Genomic DNA, 12,946 nt, shown 5'->3' with positions numbered 1-12,946 from the left:
CTGTCTTTTGGCCACACCAATTAACCAAAGAGCAGCAAGTGCTCAAGCCAAACAACAATGCTTCACTCCATTGGTTTAATAAGAGGAAAAGGAGTTAATTCAGCTATGCTAATGGGTGATTACACAGGAACTGCCCTTCACGTCCTGCAAAATATGCCAGTTCGATAATCATATCCCCAAACTTAATCCTTCTACCATAAATGTGAGTAGGAGGGTGGGAACATATGTTTACAATCTGAGGATAAATACACATCTTGCTCCTATGATCCCTTCCCAACTATGAAATCACATTAACAGTATTATCTGATCTTCCTCCCATAGCCTGTTAGGTGGTGGAAGCAGCATCCACCTTCATAACCTCTGCCAGCAACCTAGATGCCACCCCTCCTTCACCTCTACATCTGTCCATCATTTACCTTCTAAATAGCTAGTGGTCAGGGCACCCAGCTGGCTCAGTCGGTAGAGCATTTGACTCCTAATCTCGGGGTTGTGAGTTTGAGCCTCGTGTTGGGGGTAGAAATTACTTAAAAATCAAGTCTTAAAAAAAAAAAAAATAGCCAGTGGTCTGTACCCTCTTCTCCCTCCTCTCCACAATGCCCTACTTTAGGCCCTAATCTTGTACCTAGACCCTGTCTATAACTGGCTCATCCCATGCTTCCAGTTCTGCCCTCCTGATCAAGTGTCCACAGAAACCTATCTAAAATGTAAGCTCAGGGGTGCCTGGGTGGCTCAGTTGGTTAAACATCAGACTCTTGATTTCAGCTCAGGTGATGATCTCAGGGTCATGAGACTGAGCCCCACGCTGGGCTCTGCACTGAGTGTGGAGCCTGCTTGGGATTGTCTCTCTCCCTCTTCCTCTCCCTCTGCCCTGCCCCCGCCCCCTGCTCACACACTCTCTCTCTCAAAACAATAAAATAAAGAAAAGAAAATGTAAACTCAATCACCCTCAACCTAAAAAAACGTCAGTGGCTCCCTGAATGCTATAGAGAGGGATTCAAATGCCTTCCCATGCCACAATGACCTACCTCTATGCATTTCTTCTCCTCTGCCCTTCACTCTCTATACACCAACACCATGACAGTGGACTATTTCTTGCCACCCTGCTCATGAAGCTGTCCACTCTGACTGGACTATCTCTTTCCATATGCTTCTCATAGGTAATTCCTTTTCCCAACATGTAAACTCCTGAGGTTCAACTCAGATGCTACCTCTTACAGGAAATCTTCTCTGTCTTATGCTCTTAGAAAAGGTTCAGGATTCTGTGCTCCCACAGGCCCGGGGCATGACTGTTAAAGACACCATGCTGTATCAAAACTATTTGTTCCTGGGGCACAAAGCACGTATCTGACAAAGAATTAGTATCTAGAATATATAAAGAACTGTCAAGACTCAATAATAAAAAAATCCAATTAGAAAACAGGCAAAAGAGGGGCATCTGGTTGGCTTAGTCGGTAGAGCATGTGACCCTTGATCTTGGGGTTGTGAGTTCGAGCCCCATGTTGGGGAGAGAGTTTACTTAGAAAACAAACAACAACAACAAAAAACCCAAAAACACAACTGTTTCTGTGCCTGTCGCATTTTTGCATTTCTAGTGCCTGGCACATAGTAGGCATTTAATAAATGTTGAATGAATGAACTACTATTTAGTTTGTTCTACTAGTCAGTGCTATGTTTTATATAAATTATACCTAAGCCTTATAACTATCCCATGAGAGAACTACAGATGAGGGAACTGAGGGTCAGAGTGGCACGTGAACACCGATCTCTTGTGCTTTCTCTTCCACACACGCTCTAACCACACACACACACCCCACCCTGGCATGTTCTTATTCCCTTTCCAGGTCTCAGCTTTAATATGCCTTCTTCACAGAACTGTTCCCTTATGCCAAAAACCAAAGCAGGTTCTTCCTCACACAAAATAAAATCCACACATCTCACCACAGCCTCCAGGCTCATGTGTACCTCCTTATCTTCCCCTCCTGTCTTCCACTCTACCCCTGACCACTCTGCTCCAGTCACACAGGCCTCCCCCTAGTTCCCAAGACAAATGAAAATGAAGACTGTCCTACTCAGGGCCTCTGTACCTCTTGTTTCCTTTGCCTGCAATTCTTCCCCTAGATCCTCAAATGCTTGGCTCATTCTTTAAGTTTCTGCTCAAATACCACGTCTTCAGAGACACCCTCCCAGGACCCCATAAAGAGTAGCTTCCAACTCCATTACTCTTTACCCTGATACTGCTTTATTTTCTTCTCGATTCATCCCAATCTTAGACTACTTGTGCGTTCATGTGCTTCAGAACTTATGTCCATTACCACTAGAATGAAAGTTCCATGTGCATAAGGGCTCGGCCCTGTTCACTGACACAGCCTGTATTTAGAGCAGTGCCTGCCCAGCATATAATAGACACCTGATGAGTATCTGTTAAATGAGTAAGAGTAGAAGATGTATGTTGCAAAGTCATCTAGTAAGCTTAAAATCACTCATTTTAGTCAATGAATACACACACACACACACACACACATAGATTTTAAGTCAAAACAAAACATTTCAAGTATACACTTTTTTGGCACAACTTTCTGCTTTAATCTATCTTTTCGCTTAACACCTTCTGATCTAGATCCCACTGGTATAGAGGATGTCTTATGTGACTAGCCCAAAAGTTATACAGTGTATCATGGAAGTCAGGATTCCAACCAAGATCTGTCTATTCCAAAGTCATGCTGTTTCCTAAACTATATTCAACAGCTAGTATAGTTCTGATTTATGATTATGGTTTATAATTTGTGGATAATTACCATAAAAGTAAGTACTCAACCCAAGAATGTCCAAATTAAACCAAAGCACTCAAAGCTTTAGCAAGACACTCTCTTGCCATTGTCTTATATGCAGCAGCTACCTGAAAGCTACAATTATCAGTCATCAAAATACTTTGTATTTAAAAATACAAAAGTCTTATGCAGCCATCAAAAGGAATGAGATCTTGCCATTTGCAACGTGGATGGAACTGGAGGGTATTATGTTGAGTGAAATAAGTCAAACAGAGAAAGACATGTATCATATGACCTCACTGATATGAGGAATTCTTAATCGCAGGAAACAAACTGAGGGTTGCTGGAGTGGGGGGTGGGGTGGGAGGGAGGGGGTGACTGGGTAATAGACACTGGGGAGGGTATGTGCTCTGGTAAGCGCTGTGAATTGTGCAAGACTGTTGAATCTCAGATCTGTACCTCTGAAACAAATAATGCAATATATGTTAAGAAAAAAAAAAAGAAGAAGAAGGAGGTAGCAGGAGGGGAAGAATGAAGGGGGGGAAATCGGAGGGGTAGACGAACCATGAGAGACCATGGACTCTGAAAAACAGACTGAGGGTTCTAGAGGGGAGGGGGGTGGGAGGATGGGTTAGCCTGGTGATGGGTATTGAGGAGGGCACATTCTGCATGGAGCACTAGGTGTTATGCACACAATGAATCATGGAACACTACATCTAAAACTGATATGTAATGTATGGGGATTAACATAAGAATAAAAAAAAATTAAAAATACAAAAGTCTACAATGTAAAAACTACACTCAGACAACCTCTAACATAAAACTCAGATTATCCTTTTTTATCCCATTAGTAAGAATTTAAAAATGACTTTTTTTTTTTAAGATTTTATTTATTTATTTGACAGGGAGAGACAGCCAGAGAGAGAACACAAGCAGGGTAAGTGGGAGAGAGAGAAGCAGGCTTCCCGCCGAGCAGGGAGCCCGATGCAGGGCTCGATCCCAGGACCCTGGGATCATGACCTGAGCCGAAGGCAGATGCTTAACGACTGAGCCACCCAGGCGCCCCTAAAAATGACTATTAAAATAACATCAGTGGGGTGCCTAGTTGGCTCAGTCGGTTGAGCATCCGACTCTTCATTTCAGTTCAAGTCATAATCTCAGAGTTGTGAGACTGAGCCCTGCATGGGGCTCCATGCTGGGCACAGAGCCTACTTAAGATTCTCTCCTTCCCTCTCCCTTTACCCCTTCCCACCCACTCATGCACACTCTCCCTCTCTCTCTCTCTTAAAAAAAAAAAAAAAGGGGGGGGGGGCGCCTGGGTGGCTCAGACGGTTAAGCGTCTGCCTTCGGCTCAGGTCATGATCTCAGGGTCCTGGGATCGAGCCCCGCATCGGGGTCCTTGCTCAGCAGGAAGTCTGCTTCTCCCTCTTTCTCTGCTGTTCCCCCTGCTTGTGCTCTGTCAAAAATAAATAAAATCTTAAAAAAAAAAAAAAAAGAATAACATCAGTGATCATTTAAATACACCATTTATTCAAAGTTAGGAGTCAGAAAATAAATGCTTAATAAATAAATGAATGGAAACCACCCATCATCCAGAAAAAGCTAAATTATATTCCATATTTTAAGTTTACAAAGTGGAGAAGTATTAAAATACTTGAGAAAAATTCCCATCAACAGAGGGAAGTCTAGGGACGCTCAGTCAGTTAAGCATCTGCCTTTGGCTCAGGTCATGATCCCACTGTCCTGGGATCGAGTCCCACATCGGGCTCCCTTCTCAGCGGGGAGCCTGCTTCTCCCTCTCCCTCTGCTGCTCCCCCTGCTTGTGTGCGCTCTCTCTCTCTCTGACAAATAAATAAATAAAATCTTAAAAAAAAAAAAAAAAAAAGAGGGAAGTCTATACTACACTCAGAATATGGAGGACCGTTATCTGTTTCCTTGATGGTCTGAAGCCTCCATGCCCGGATGGCATGTGGGTAGGGATCATGACTAATATAAGCAATCTATGTTTCCTGAGCATATGAATGCCTAAGGAATAATACTTGTTTACATTTTATACACTTTTCCTTTGTTTCATGTGCCATATTTGAGAGATATAACAAGATCCACTATATGACGACACATAATTTAATCAAGACAGTCCTATATTTTGACACCAAACAGCACAATTAAAGATCAAATACCTAACTGCTGTGTTCTGAATGTTTGTGTTGCCCCAAAATCCATATGTTGAAATCCTAGTCCCCAAAGATGATGGTATGGGGTCTTTGGGAGGTACTTATGTCATGAGGCTGAGCCTTCATGAATGGGATTAGTGTTCTTGTAAGAGAGACCCCACAGAGATCCCTCACCCCTTCCACCATAAAGGTACAGCAAGAAGACACCAGCTATGAACCAGGAAGAGGGCCCTCAACAAAGCAAGCACCTTGATCTTGGAATTCTCAGCCTCTAGAAGTGTGAGAAATAAATTTATGTTGTTTATAAGCTACCCAATCTATGGTATTCTGTTATAGCAACCTGGAAAGACTAAAGACACTAATGAACACAGAAATGTAAGCACTGGACGTCAACAGGGCAAACATGACAAAAAGAAAGACAATCAGACACTACATCTCCCAGTGGAAGAACACAGCACTAATTGAAGTGGTCTTGCCAAAAGAATCAATCCTGAACATGATCAAGCCTCTAGATCCAATTAACTCAAAGAATAGATGAACATATTAAACTAGAAAACACGTGTCCACACAAAGACATGCATGTGAATGTTTGTAGCAGCATTATTCACAATGGCCAAAAACACAGAAAAAAAACCCAAATGTTATCAATTGGCGAATCAAGAAGAAAAAAACGTGGTCTATCCATACAATGGAATAGTATTCAGCCATTAAAAAAGGAATGAAGGGTGCCTGGGTGGCTCAGTCGTTAAGCGTCTGCCTTCGGCTCAGGTCATGATCCCAGGGTCCTGGGATCGAGCCCGGCATCGGGCTCCCTGCTCAGCGGGAAGCCTGCTTCTCCCTCTCCCACTCCCCCTGCTGTGTTCCCTCTCTCACTGTCTCTCTCTGTCAAATAAATAAAATCTTTAAAAAAAAAAAAAAAGGAATGAATTACTAATACACAGTACACATGGATGAACCTCAAAAATTTAAGTAAAAGCTACAAACACAAAGGACCACATATCGTGTGATTCCATTTATATGAAATGTCCAGAAAGGGCAAATCTATAGAGTCAGAAAGGAGATTAGAGGTTGCCTGGGGCTAGGGGTGAGAATGGGAGTGAACTGCAACGAGCACAAGGGATCTTTTGGTGGTGATGAAAATGTTCTATGGCTGGACTGTGGTGATAGTTGCACAACTCAACAAATTTACTAACAGTCACTGAACTGTAAATTTAAAATGGGCGAATTTTATGAAATGTAAACTGTAGGGGCGCCTGGGTGGCTCAGATGGTTAAGCGTCCACCTCCGGCTCAGGTCATGATCCCAGGGTCCTGGGATTGAGTGCCGCATTGGGCTCGCTGCTAGGCGGGGAGCCTGCTTCTCCCTCTGCCTCTCTCTCTCTCTCTCTGACTCTCATGAATAAATAAAACATAAAAAAAAAAAAAAGAAATGTAAACTGTACCTCAATAAGGTAATTTTATAAAAGTATGGCGCCTAGAGAAAGAGAAGGAATCTGGGGCACCTCGGTGGCTCAGTCAGTTAAGTGTCTGACTCTTGATCTCAAGGGTTGAGTTCAAGCCCTGTGCTGGGCTTTATGCTGGGCATGGGGCCTCCTCAAAAGAAGAAAAGAAAAGGAAAGGAAAGAAGGAATTTGAGAAGATTAGGAAAACCAGATGGATGATGAAAAGTGTAGTATGGGGGACTGGCTCAGTCGGTGGAACATGTGACTCTCGATCTTCGGGTCATGAGTTCAAAGTCCACGTCACACGTAGAGATTACTTAAAAGAAAGAAAGAAAAGTGTAGTATGGGACAAGAAATGTGAATAAAAAAATGAAAAGACTCATTTCTCATTAAAAAAAATAATGTGAAGAGAGAAGTAATATATGTGGGAATGGGGCAGAATTAGCCACTGGTTAATAATGGTTATTCAGGCTTGGTGACAGGTACACAGGAGCTCCATCTGTCTACTATTGGTATCTGTTTGAAATTCTCCATGATAAAAATTTTTTAAACAGATCAATGCATATTTATGGTACCCACTAACTTCTTCATGTTATTTCTGCCAGTCTAGGTCTATAACCTGATCAAGTCTCCTATTTCTCCCAGTCCCAAGCAAAACAAGACAATCTAATGTTGTTGCTCTGATAGGCTCCCTTCAGGTGACTTCTGTTTCCTTGGGGAAGAAGTCAGAATATTTACTTAAAGAGAAAAGAAACCACCAGTATTATTATGGAATGACCACTACAATACTTATGAAACATGTACAGGGATGAAAAACATTAAGTAATTTAGCACAACAGGAAGAAATCAATTACCAGAATTATACCAATTCAATTTGCTTCTACCACTGAGGTCAGTATATGTTTTCATCTCTACCAACACTGTATTTACCACCCAGTGATGCTGACCACCTGCCATTTTAATTCTAGAAATATACAAATCCAGGGCACTGGATTGGTAGCCAAGAGACATGGTCCAGTGTGTCCTATTACTAGCTTTGTCTCTAATTAATAACCTACATGAATTCAGTTACACTACTTAATCTAAGGATCCTAACCTGTAAAATGAAAGCATTCTGAAGATCCAGAGTTCTTGAGTTGGAGTCATAAGCCTGGCCTATGGATAAACTTCAGCAAGATTAAAAAGTCCCAGAAATTCCCCAAAAATGTTTTGTCTACATTCCTACCTGCACTTCTCTGGGGAGAGGTTCTATAGATTTCAACAGATTCTCAAAAGGAGTCAAGACTCACCTATCTCCCTGCACTTAAGAACCATTTTAATCAGGATAAATTTTACTTTCAAACAACAAAAGCTGAGAACCAAAAGTTGGTGCATGGGTCTGGCCAGGCTCTTTAACCAACTGAGCCACCCAGGCGCCCTGGCCGGGCTTTTTAATCTGCATTCTATATTCTTTAAACTCTACCTTCACAAAACACAACGCTTCATGGTTTGTTAAAGCAATGTGTTTTAATAAGACAAACTACCTATAATCCTACAATTTCTGAGAAAACTGTACATTATGAAAAACACGTACAAGGCTTTGGGTCGTACCGACTTATTTTTCCACTCCCCAAATATATTAACCTGCTGAACCGCCTGGAGGCACGTTTTAGCCTTAGACGACTGTTAGCTGTGAGTTATAAAGTAAGATCCAAGGGATCATTCTAGGCCTATCGTAAATCTCTTCCCTAGACAGGCAGGCTCTCTAATTAGAAACACATTTTTAATGCTGGTTTTAAATTCTCAGTCGTGTATTTCAAGCAAGATTCGAAATTCCTTAAAAAAAAAAAAAAGTGAAATTCCTCCTGGAGATTCCCGCTTTCATCAGTCCAGACAGCGCCCTAAGCCGAACCGGGAAACTGAGGCTAAGGTTTCGCGTACCTCCAAGGGGCACAGGAGGATGAAGAGTGGACACGGCGGACAAGCTACGCCGGGGATAAAAGTCAGAGGTGCGAAGGGAGGGGGAAGGGCTGGTCGCTCTCTGCTAGGAACCTAGGGAAGCCAGCAGGATGCCTCCAGCATCCCTGAAGTTAACGCCTCAGTCCAGCCCCTTCCCCTCTGAGGCTCAGTTCGAATCTTCCTGCCCCTTCCAGACGGCCTGAAGACCCCCGGCATTTCCACAGTTCCCAAGAGACCCCTCTAAGAGAGAGGCCGCGCCGGGGGAAAGGAGCGGTGGGGGCAATCGCTCAGAGACCCCCACCGTGGGCCAAAGTTGCCCCCAGCCCAAGACAGAGGCCTCGGCCTCCGCCCCCCGCCCGGCCCTGCCGGGTCCTGCCCGGCCCCGGCCGGCCTTACCTTGAGCGCCAGGTGGTGGACACGGCCCAGGCCGGGCTGGGCCAGCAGCTGCAGCAGCCCCAGCAGTGGGAGCAGCCGGAGGCCCGCGGCCAGCGGAGCACAGCGGGAGCCCGAGGGGGCGACTGGCGCCGGGGCGGCCATGTTTGTTCCAGCATCACCAGCTGCTTCCTCTCCCGCCCACTTCCGGGGGCAAAGGGCGGCGGCTCCCGGAAGGTCCTGGAAGAGGCGGTCGGCGGCAGGCAGCCCGGTACCTGCGGGCCGTTTCCTGGGGCGTGCGGCCGGGGAAGTGGCCGAGGGACCGAAAGTGGCCACCTTGGGGCCGTTCAGTTTGGTCTCCCCTGTGCAGACTTTCGGCTTAGCCGGAAGAGGTGGAGCCCGCCGGGGGGGGGGGCGGGGGTTGAGAAATTGGTGGCGGTTGCCGTGGCAACAGTCCCGGGGCAGGACACTCCTCCCCCTCCACCCGCGCGGGGCCTCACGTCCGCCCCGTGGAGTTTTGCAAGCGACCGCAGGGGGATCCGGGTTCTCTGCGGGTGGGAAGTCTTACGCTGTGGCTACAGCACCGTGCCCCGCTGATGAGTGGACCGGTTTCAGGAGCGGCGTTGAGTCGGTGGAAAATAGAGTTCCTGGCTTGTCAAAGGTCCCTTGGTTGTGTCGAGGCACCTCACACTGAAATTTCAGACGAAATGGTTGCAGTAATACGATTGATTGAGCCCTTAACTGGTACCTAGGCCTTTTGTGTTCCTTATTGCATTTGATCTTGGAACAATCTGGTGAGGTAGGAGGTAGGTATGACCATTATCCCCACTTTACAGGGAAGCAAACTGAGGCCCTGAGAAATTAAGTCATTTGTTCCAGGTGGACAGTCAAAAGGAAACCTTTAAATACTGTGTTATATTGCCTCGTGCTACTTCGTGTGACCTCGAGAGTCGGAGTCTCAACGTTTTTCTCTTAGTTCCGTGTGGAAACTTTCTTTGCTTCTAATCGGTGGGATTTATAGGGAGACCTTCAATAGCGAATTCAGTAGTTGGTTCCCTTTTCTCACCATTTTGTCAAGAAGTTACAGAAGAACATGCTTAATGAAAATTGCCAATAGGCTAGCCAAGTTTAGTTTTTAGATTCTGTTTCAGCTTGCCATACAAGTAAGTAATGCATGCTTTTTGTGTGAACTCACTTAAGTAAAAGAGAAAGTAAAAACCACTAGTGTATTTTATGACAGAATATGATTCGTGAAGTTTTAATTGGAACTAGGAACTGAAATGAACATATCTTAATATTTAATATATTTTAAAGGCCCTAATGGGCTGCACTCAGGTTAAAAAAGAAAAAATCAGTTGGGAAAATACAGAATGGGGGAAGGAGGGATGAGGGGGTTGGGAACTAGATTTTTTAGCTGTGTGCAATTTTGGTAAAATCATGAATCTGAATTCCTCCCTTCTCAATAACCCGTACAAATGGTGTCACCCTCTATAAGGGCGAAAGTAGGGCACTAAGGTGGAGCCAGGAAGATAGAGGCAGTTTACTGGGTGAAGCATATCTCTTCCTACCCCAGCCTCTGATCTTTGGCCATCTATTACAAATATGTAATCTTACATCTTTGAACAGAATTTTTATCTGATCTCACTACCCCATTTTGCAGATAAACTGAGAACGAGAAACTATTATTCTAAGAATCCACAAAGGGAGATGATAGTAGTTAAATTTAGTTACTGAGTGATTAAATTTGCCAACTATTCTGCTCGGTACTTTATATATACATTATCTCATTTAATGTCACAAAAACCTTATAAGGTATATATTTTCATTCCTTTTTTTAAAGGATGAGACTGGGTTGATTACTTTATTCAAAGGCCTCTGCTCATTTATAAATGACGCAGATGGAACGCTCATTCAGGCCCCAACCACAAAGCCCAGTACTTCATCTCTGTCGTGCATTGTTGTAAAAAATCATTTGCATACGAGGCTGGAAGAGTCCTTAGATAATCAACAGATCCATCTATCTGTTTAGCAAATTTGAAAACAAATCCAAGGAACTCAGTTGACTTGCTCAAGATCATACAATTTCTGCCAAGTATCTTTAGAACCAGGACTACAACCTCCTCTGCTTCAGACCTGGGTCTGTGCATCTTGCACTATACCATACATGGTTTTCTAATTCTTACCATTTTTAATCTTTCAAAAAATTAAAAGCCCAGAATATAAGTAACTGATGTGTTATCAAATGAAATGCTAGAAGGGGCGCCTGGGTGGCTCAGTCATTGGGCCTCTGCCTTCAGCTCAGGTCATGGTCCCGGGGTCCTGGGATGGAGCCCTGCATTGGGCTCCCTGCTCAGCGTGGAGTCTGCTTCTCCCTCTCCCACTTCCCCTGCTTGTGTTCCCTCTCTCGCTGTGTCTCTCTCTGTCAAATAAATAAATAAAATCTAAAAAGAAAAAAATGAAATGCTAGAAAAATTTTCAGAAGGCACTTTAAAAATCAGCAAAATGAGAGAACATAGTAGGAACATAAAATAAGTGATACTTTCTTTTTGGAATCGAGATTTCAAAGACAGTTAACTGATTCTCACTTCACTGTGAAACTAGTTCAAAGAAAAGGTGATGAGTGGACTGGTTTCAGGAGCGGCGTTGAGTCGGTGGAAAATACAGAGTTCCTGGCAGTTTCATTTTTAAAGGCAGTCTGCAATGCTTTGGAGTATTTCTGTTGTTTACTTTTTAAAGCAAGGTTCTGTTTTTGAGACTCTCTGGTTTTCAACTTGAATATACTAATAGGCTTCTAAAAATGGAATGATCAGGAAAAGTCTTTAATTTCATTAAGTGATACGATACTCATGAAACATTTAAATAGTTTATAAAATAGAAAGCTTTTGTCTTTTAGTTTCTGGGAAACAATTTTACAAGAGCTTAAAGTTGGTTTCTTATTCTTTGCTTCTTTTCCCTTGGGAATTATTATGTGACCTTCACAGGGTCACATACCAATGGTATCTGTCCAGTTTATAAGGAATAGCTTCCTTCAGGTATTGGAGCGCTATATTGTGCCAGTCATTAATTTGAAATTGAGAGAATTAAGAAAGGGAACGCTAATTACAAAGACTTAAAGTGAAGTGTTTTTTAGACAGTTAACTTTTCAAATTCAGTGAAAACTATCTTGGCAATTATATTTAGGCACATAATTTCAGAGTTTCAAGAAAAGCTTATTTGCATAATCATGACGCTGTAACTGGAAACAGACATGTTGAGTAGCAGAACAAGTTATGCCTTCTTCTCCCTGGCACCATTTTCTACGGGACATTAAACTTGAAGGTATCGACTGAAAAAGCCTGGAGGAGCTAGAAAGAAGACTCATCTCCTAAACCTGACTTTTAACCTCACTATCTCAGTCAAGTCTATTTTATTTTTCCATTTCCTCTAACTTTGCAAGATGCACTAAAGTTTGCCACTGGTAGCTGAATTTATAGTTTGAACCTAATACTATTAATAATATTTGGTATCAGTTTAGGAATTTCCAGAAACCTTATAGAAATTAGTGGGTTAATATTTGCTGGTTGTAACAAGGTATGATTACCATTTGTTTTTATCGAAAGAGTTGACAGTTCGGACCAAAAACCTCTAGAAACACAGTGTGAAGAACCGGAGGTGAAATAGGCGACTGGCCACACATTCAGAAGTCAAATGTCACTTTCATTCTTCGACTTGAAATGTCATTTCTTGGGGCATGGGGAAAGCCCATCGAGTCTTCTTGCAGAGAGTCATCTTGGAAAAACTAGGCCCTGGCATGTCTTAAATCCCATGAGTTGGAGAAAAACATCAAGTTCACTTCCCCTCAACTTGGTGGCATAGTGTGTAACTTGCTCAGCCACAGGACAGCTGGTTTTTCCTGATTTCATGCACATCTTCATAGACCTTCAGGGGAATTCCACAATCAGGTACAAAAATTGGTTGCAGTTTTAAGATTCTACTCACCACAGACTTGCTACTTTTATCCCACTCCAACTTTTTCCACTTGACTGGTTTCTTGGGTCCTTAGTGAGAAGTCTGAATGCTAAACAAATGGAGAATTTTAAACTAGAAACTAATGGAAGCTATTTTAAAGGAGGAAAAAAGTCCCGAGAGGGTCATTATGAATAGTACTTCAGCAGTAGACAACCAGTTAGTTGTAGTTCAGGCGAGCCGCTTTGCCACATCAGAAGTGTGTCGAGGATTGTGTTCCTTCGTACAATAAGTAAAAATCCTCCAGA

At 43.2% G+C, this 12,946-nt stretch overlaps 1 protein-coding gene across 1 annotated transcript in view; it reads right to left on the bottom strand.

Moving 5' to 3' along the window:
- Window positions 1-9,072, bottom strand: part of GPR107 (G protein-coupled receptor 107) — a 76,509-nt gene extending 67,437 nt beyond the window's left edge. Inside the window, exon 1 of the mRNA XM_045883342.2 lies at window positions 8,718-9,072. Within this exon, the coding sequence (XP_045739298.1) occupies window positions 8,718-8,858 (141 nt within the window). The 5' untranslated portion in view covers window positions 8,859-9,072. The remainder of the gene's footprint in view (window positions 1-8,717) is intronic.
- Between the last annotated feature and the right edge of the window lie 3,874 nt (window positions 9,073-12,946).

Source organism: Mirounga angustirostris, unplaced genomic scaffold (assembly GCF_029215605.1).
Source record: "Mirounga angustirostris isolate CCGP_5_RB_7025 unplaced genomic scaffold, mMirAng1.0.hap1 SCAF_15, whole genome shotgun sequence".
Taxonomy (NCBI): Eukaryota; Metazoa; Chordata; class Mammalia; order Carnivora; family Phocidae; genus Mirounga; species Mirounga angustirostris.
The sequence above is the reverse complement of the archived record's forward strand: the minus strand, read 5'-3'. Positions and strand labels throughout refer to the sequence as shown.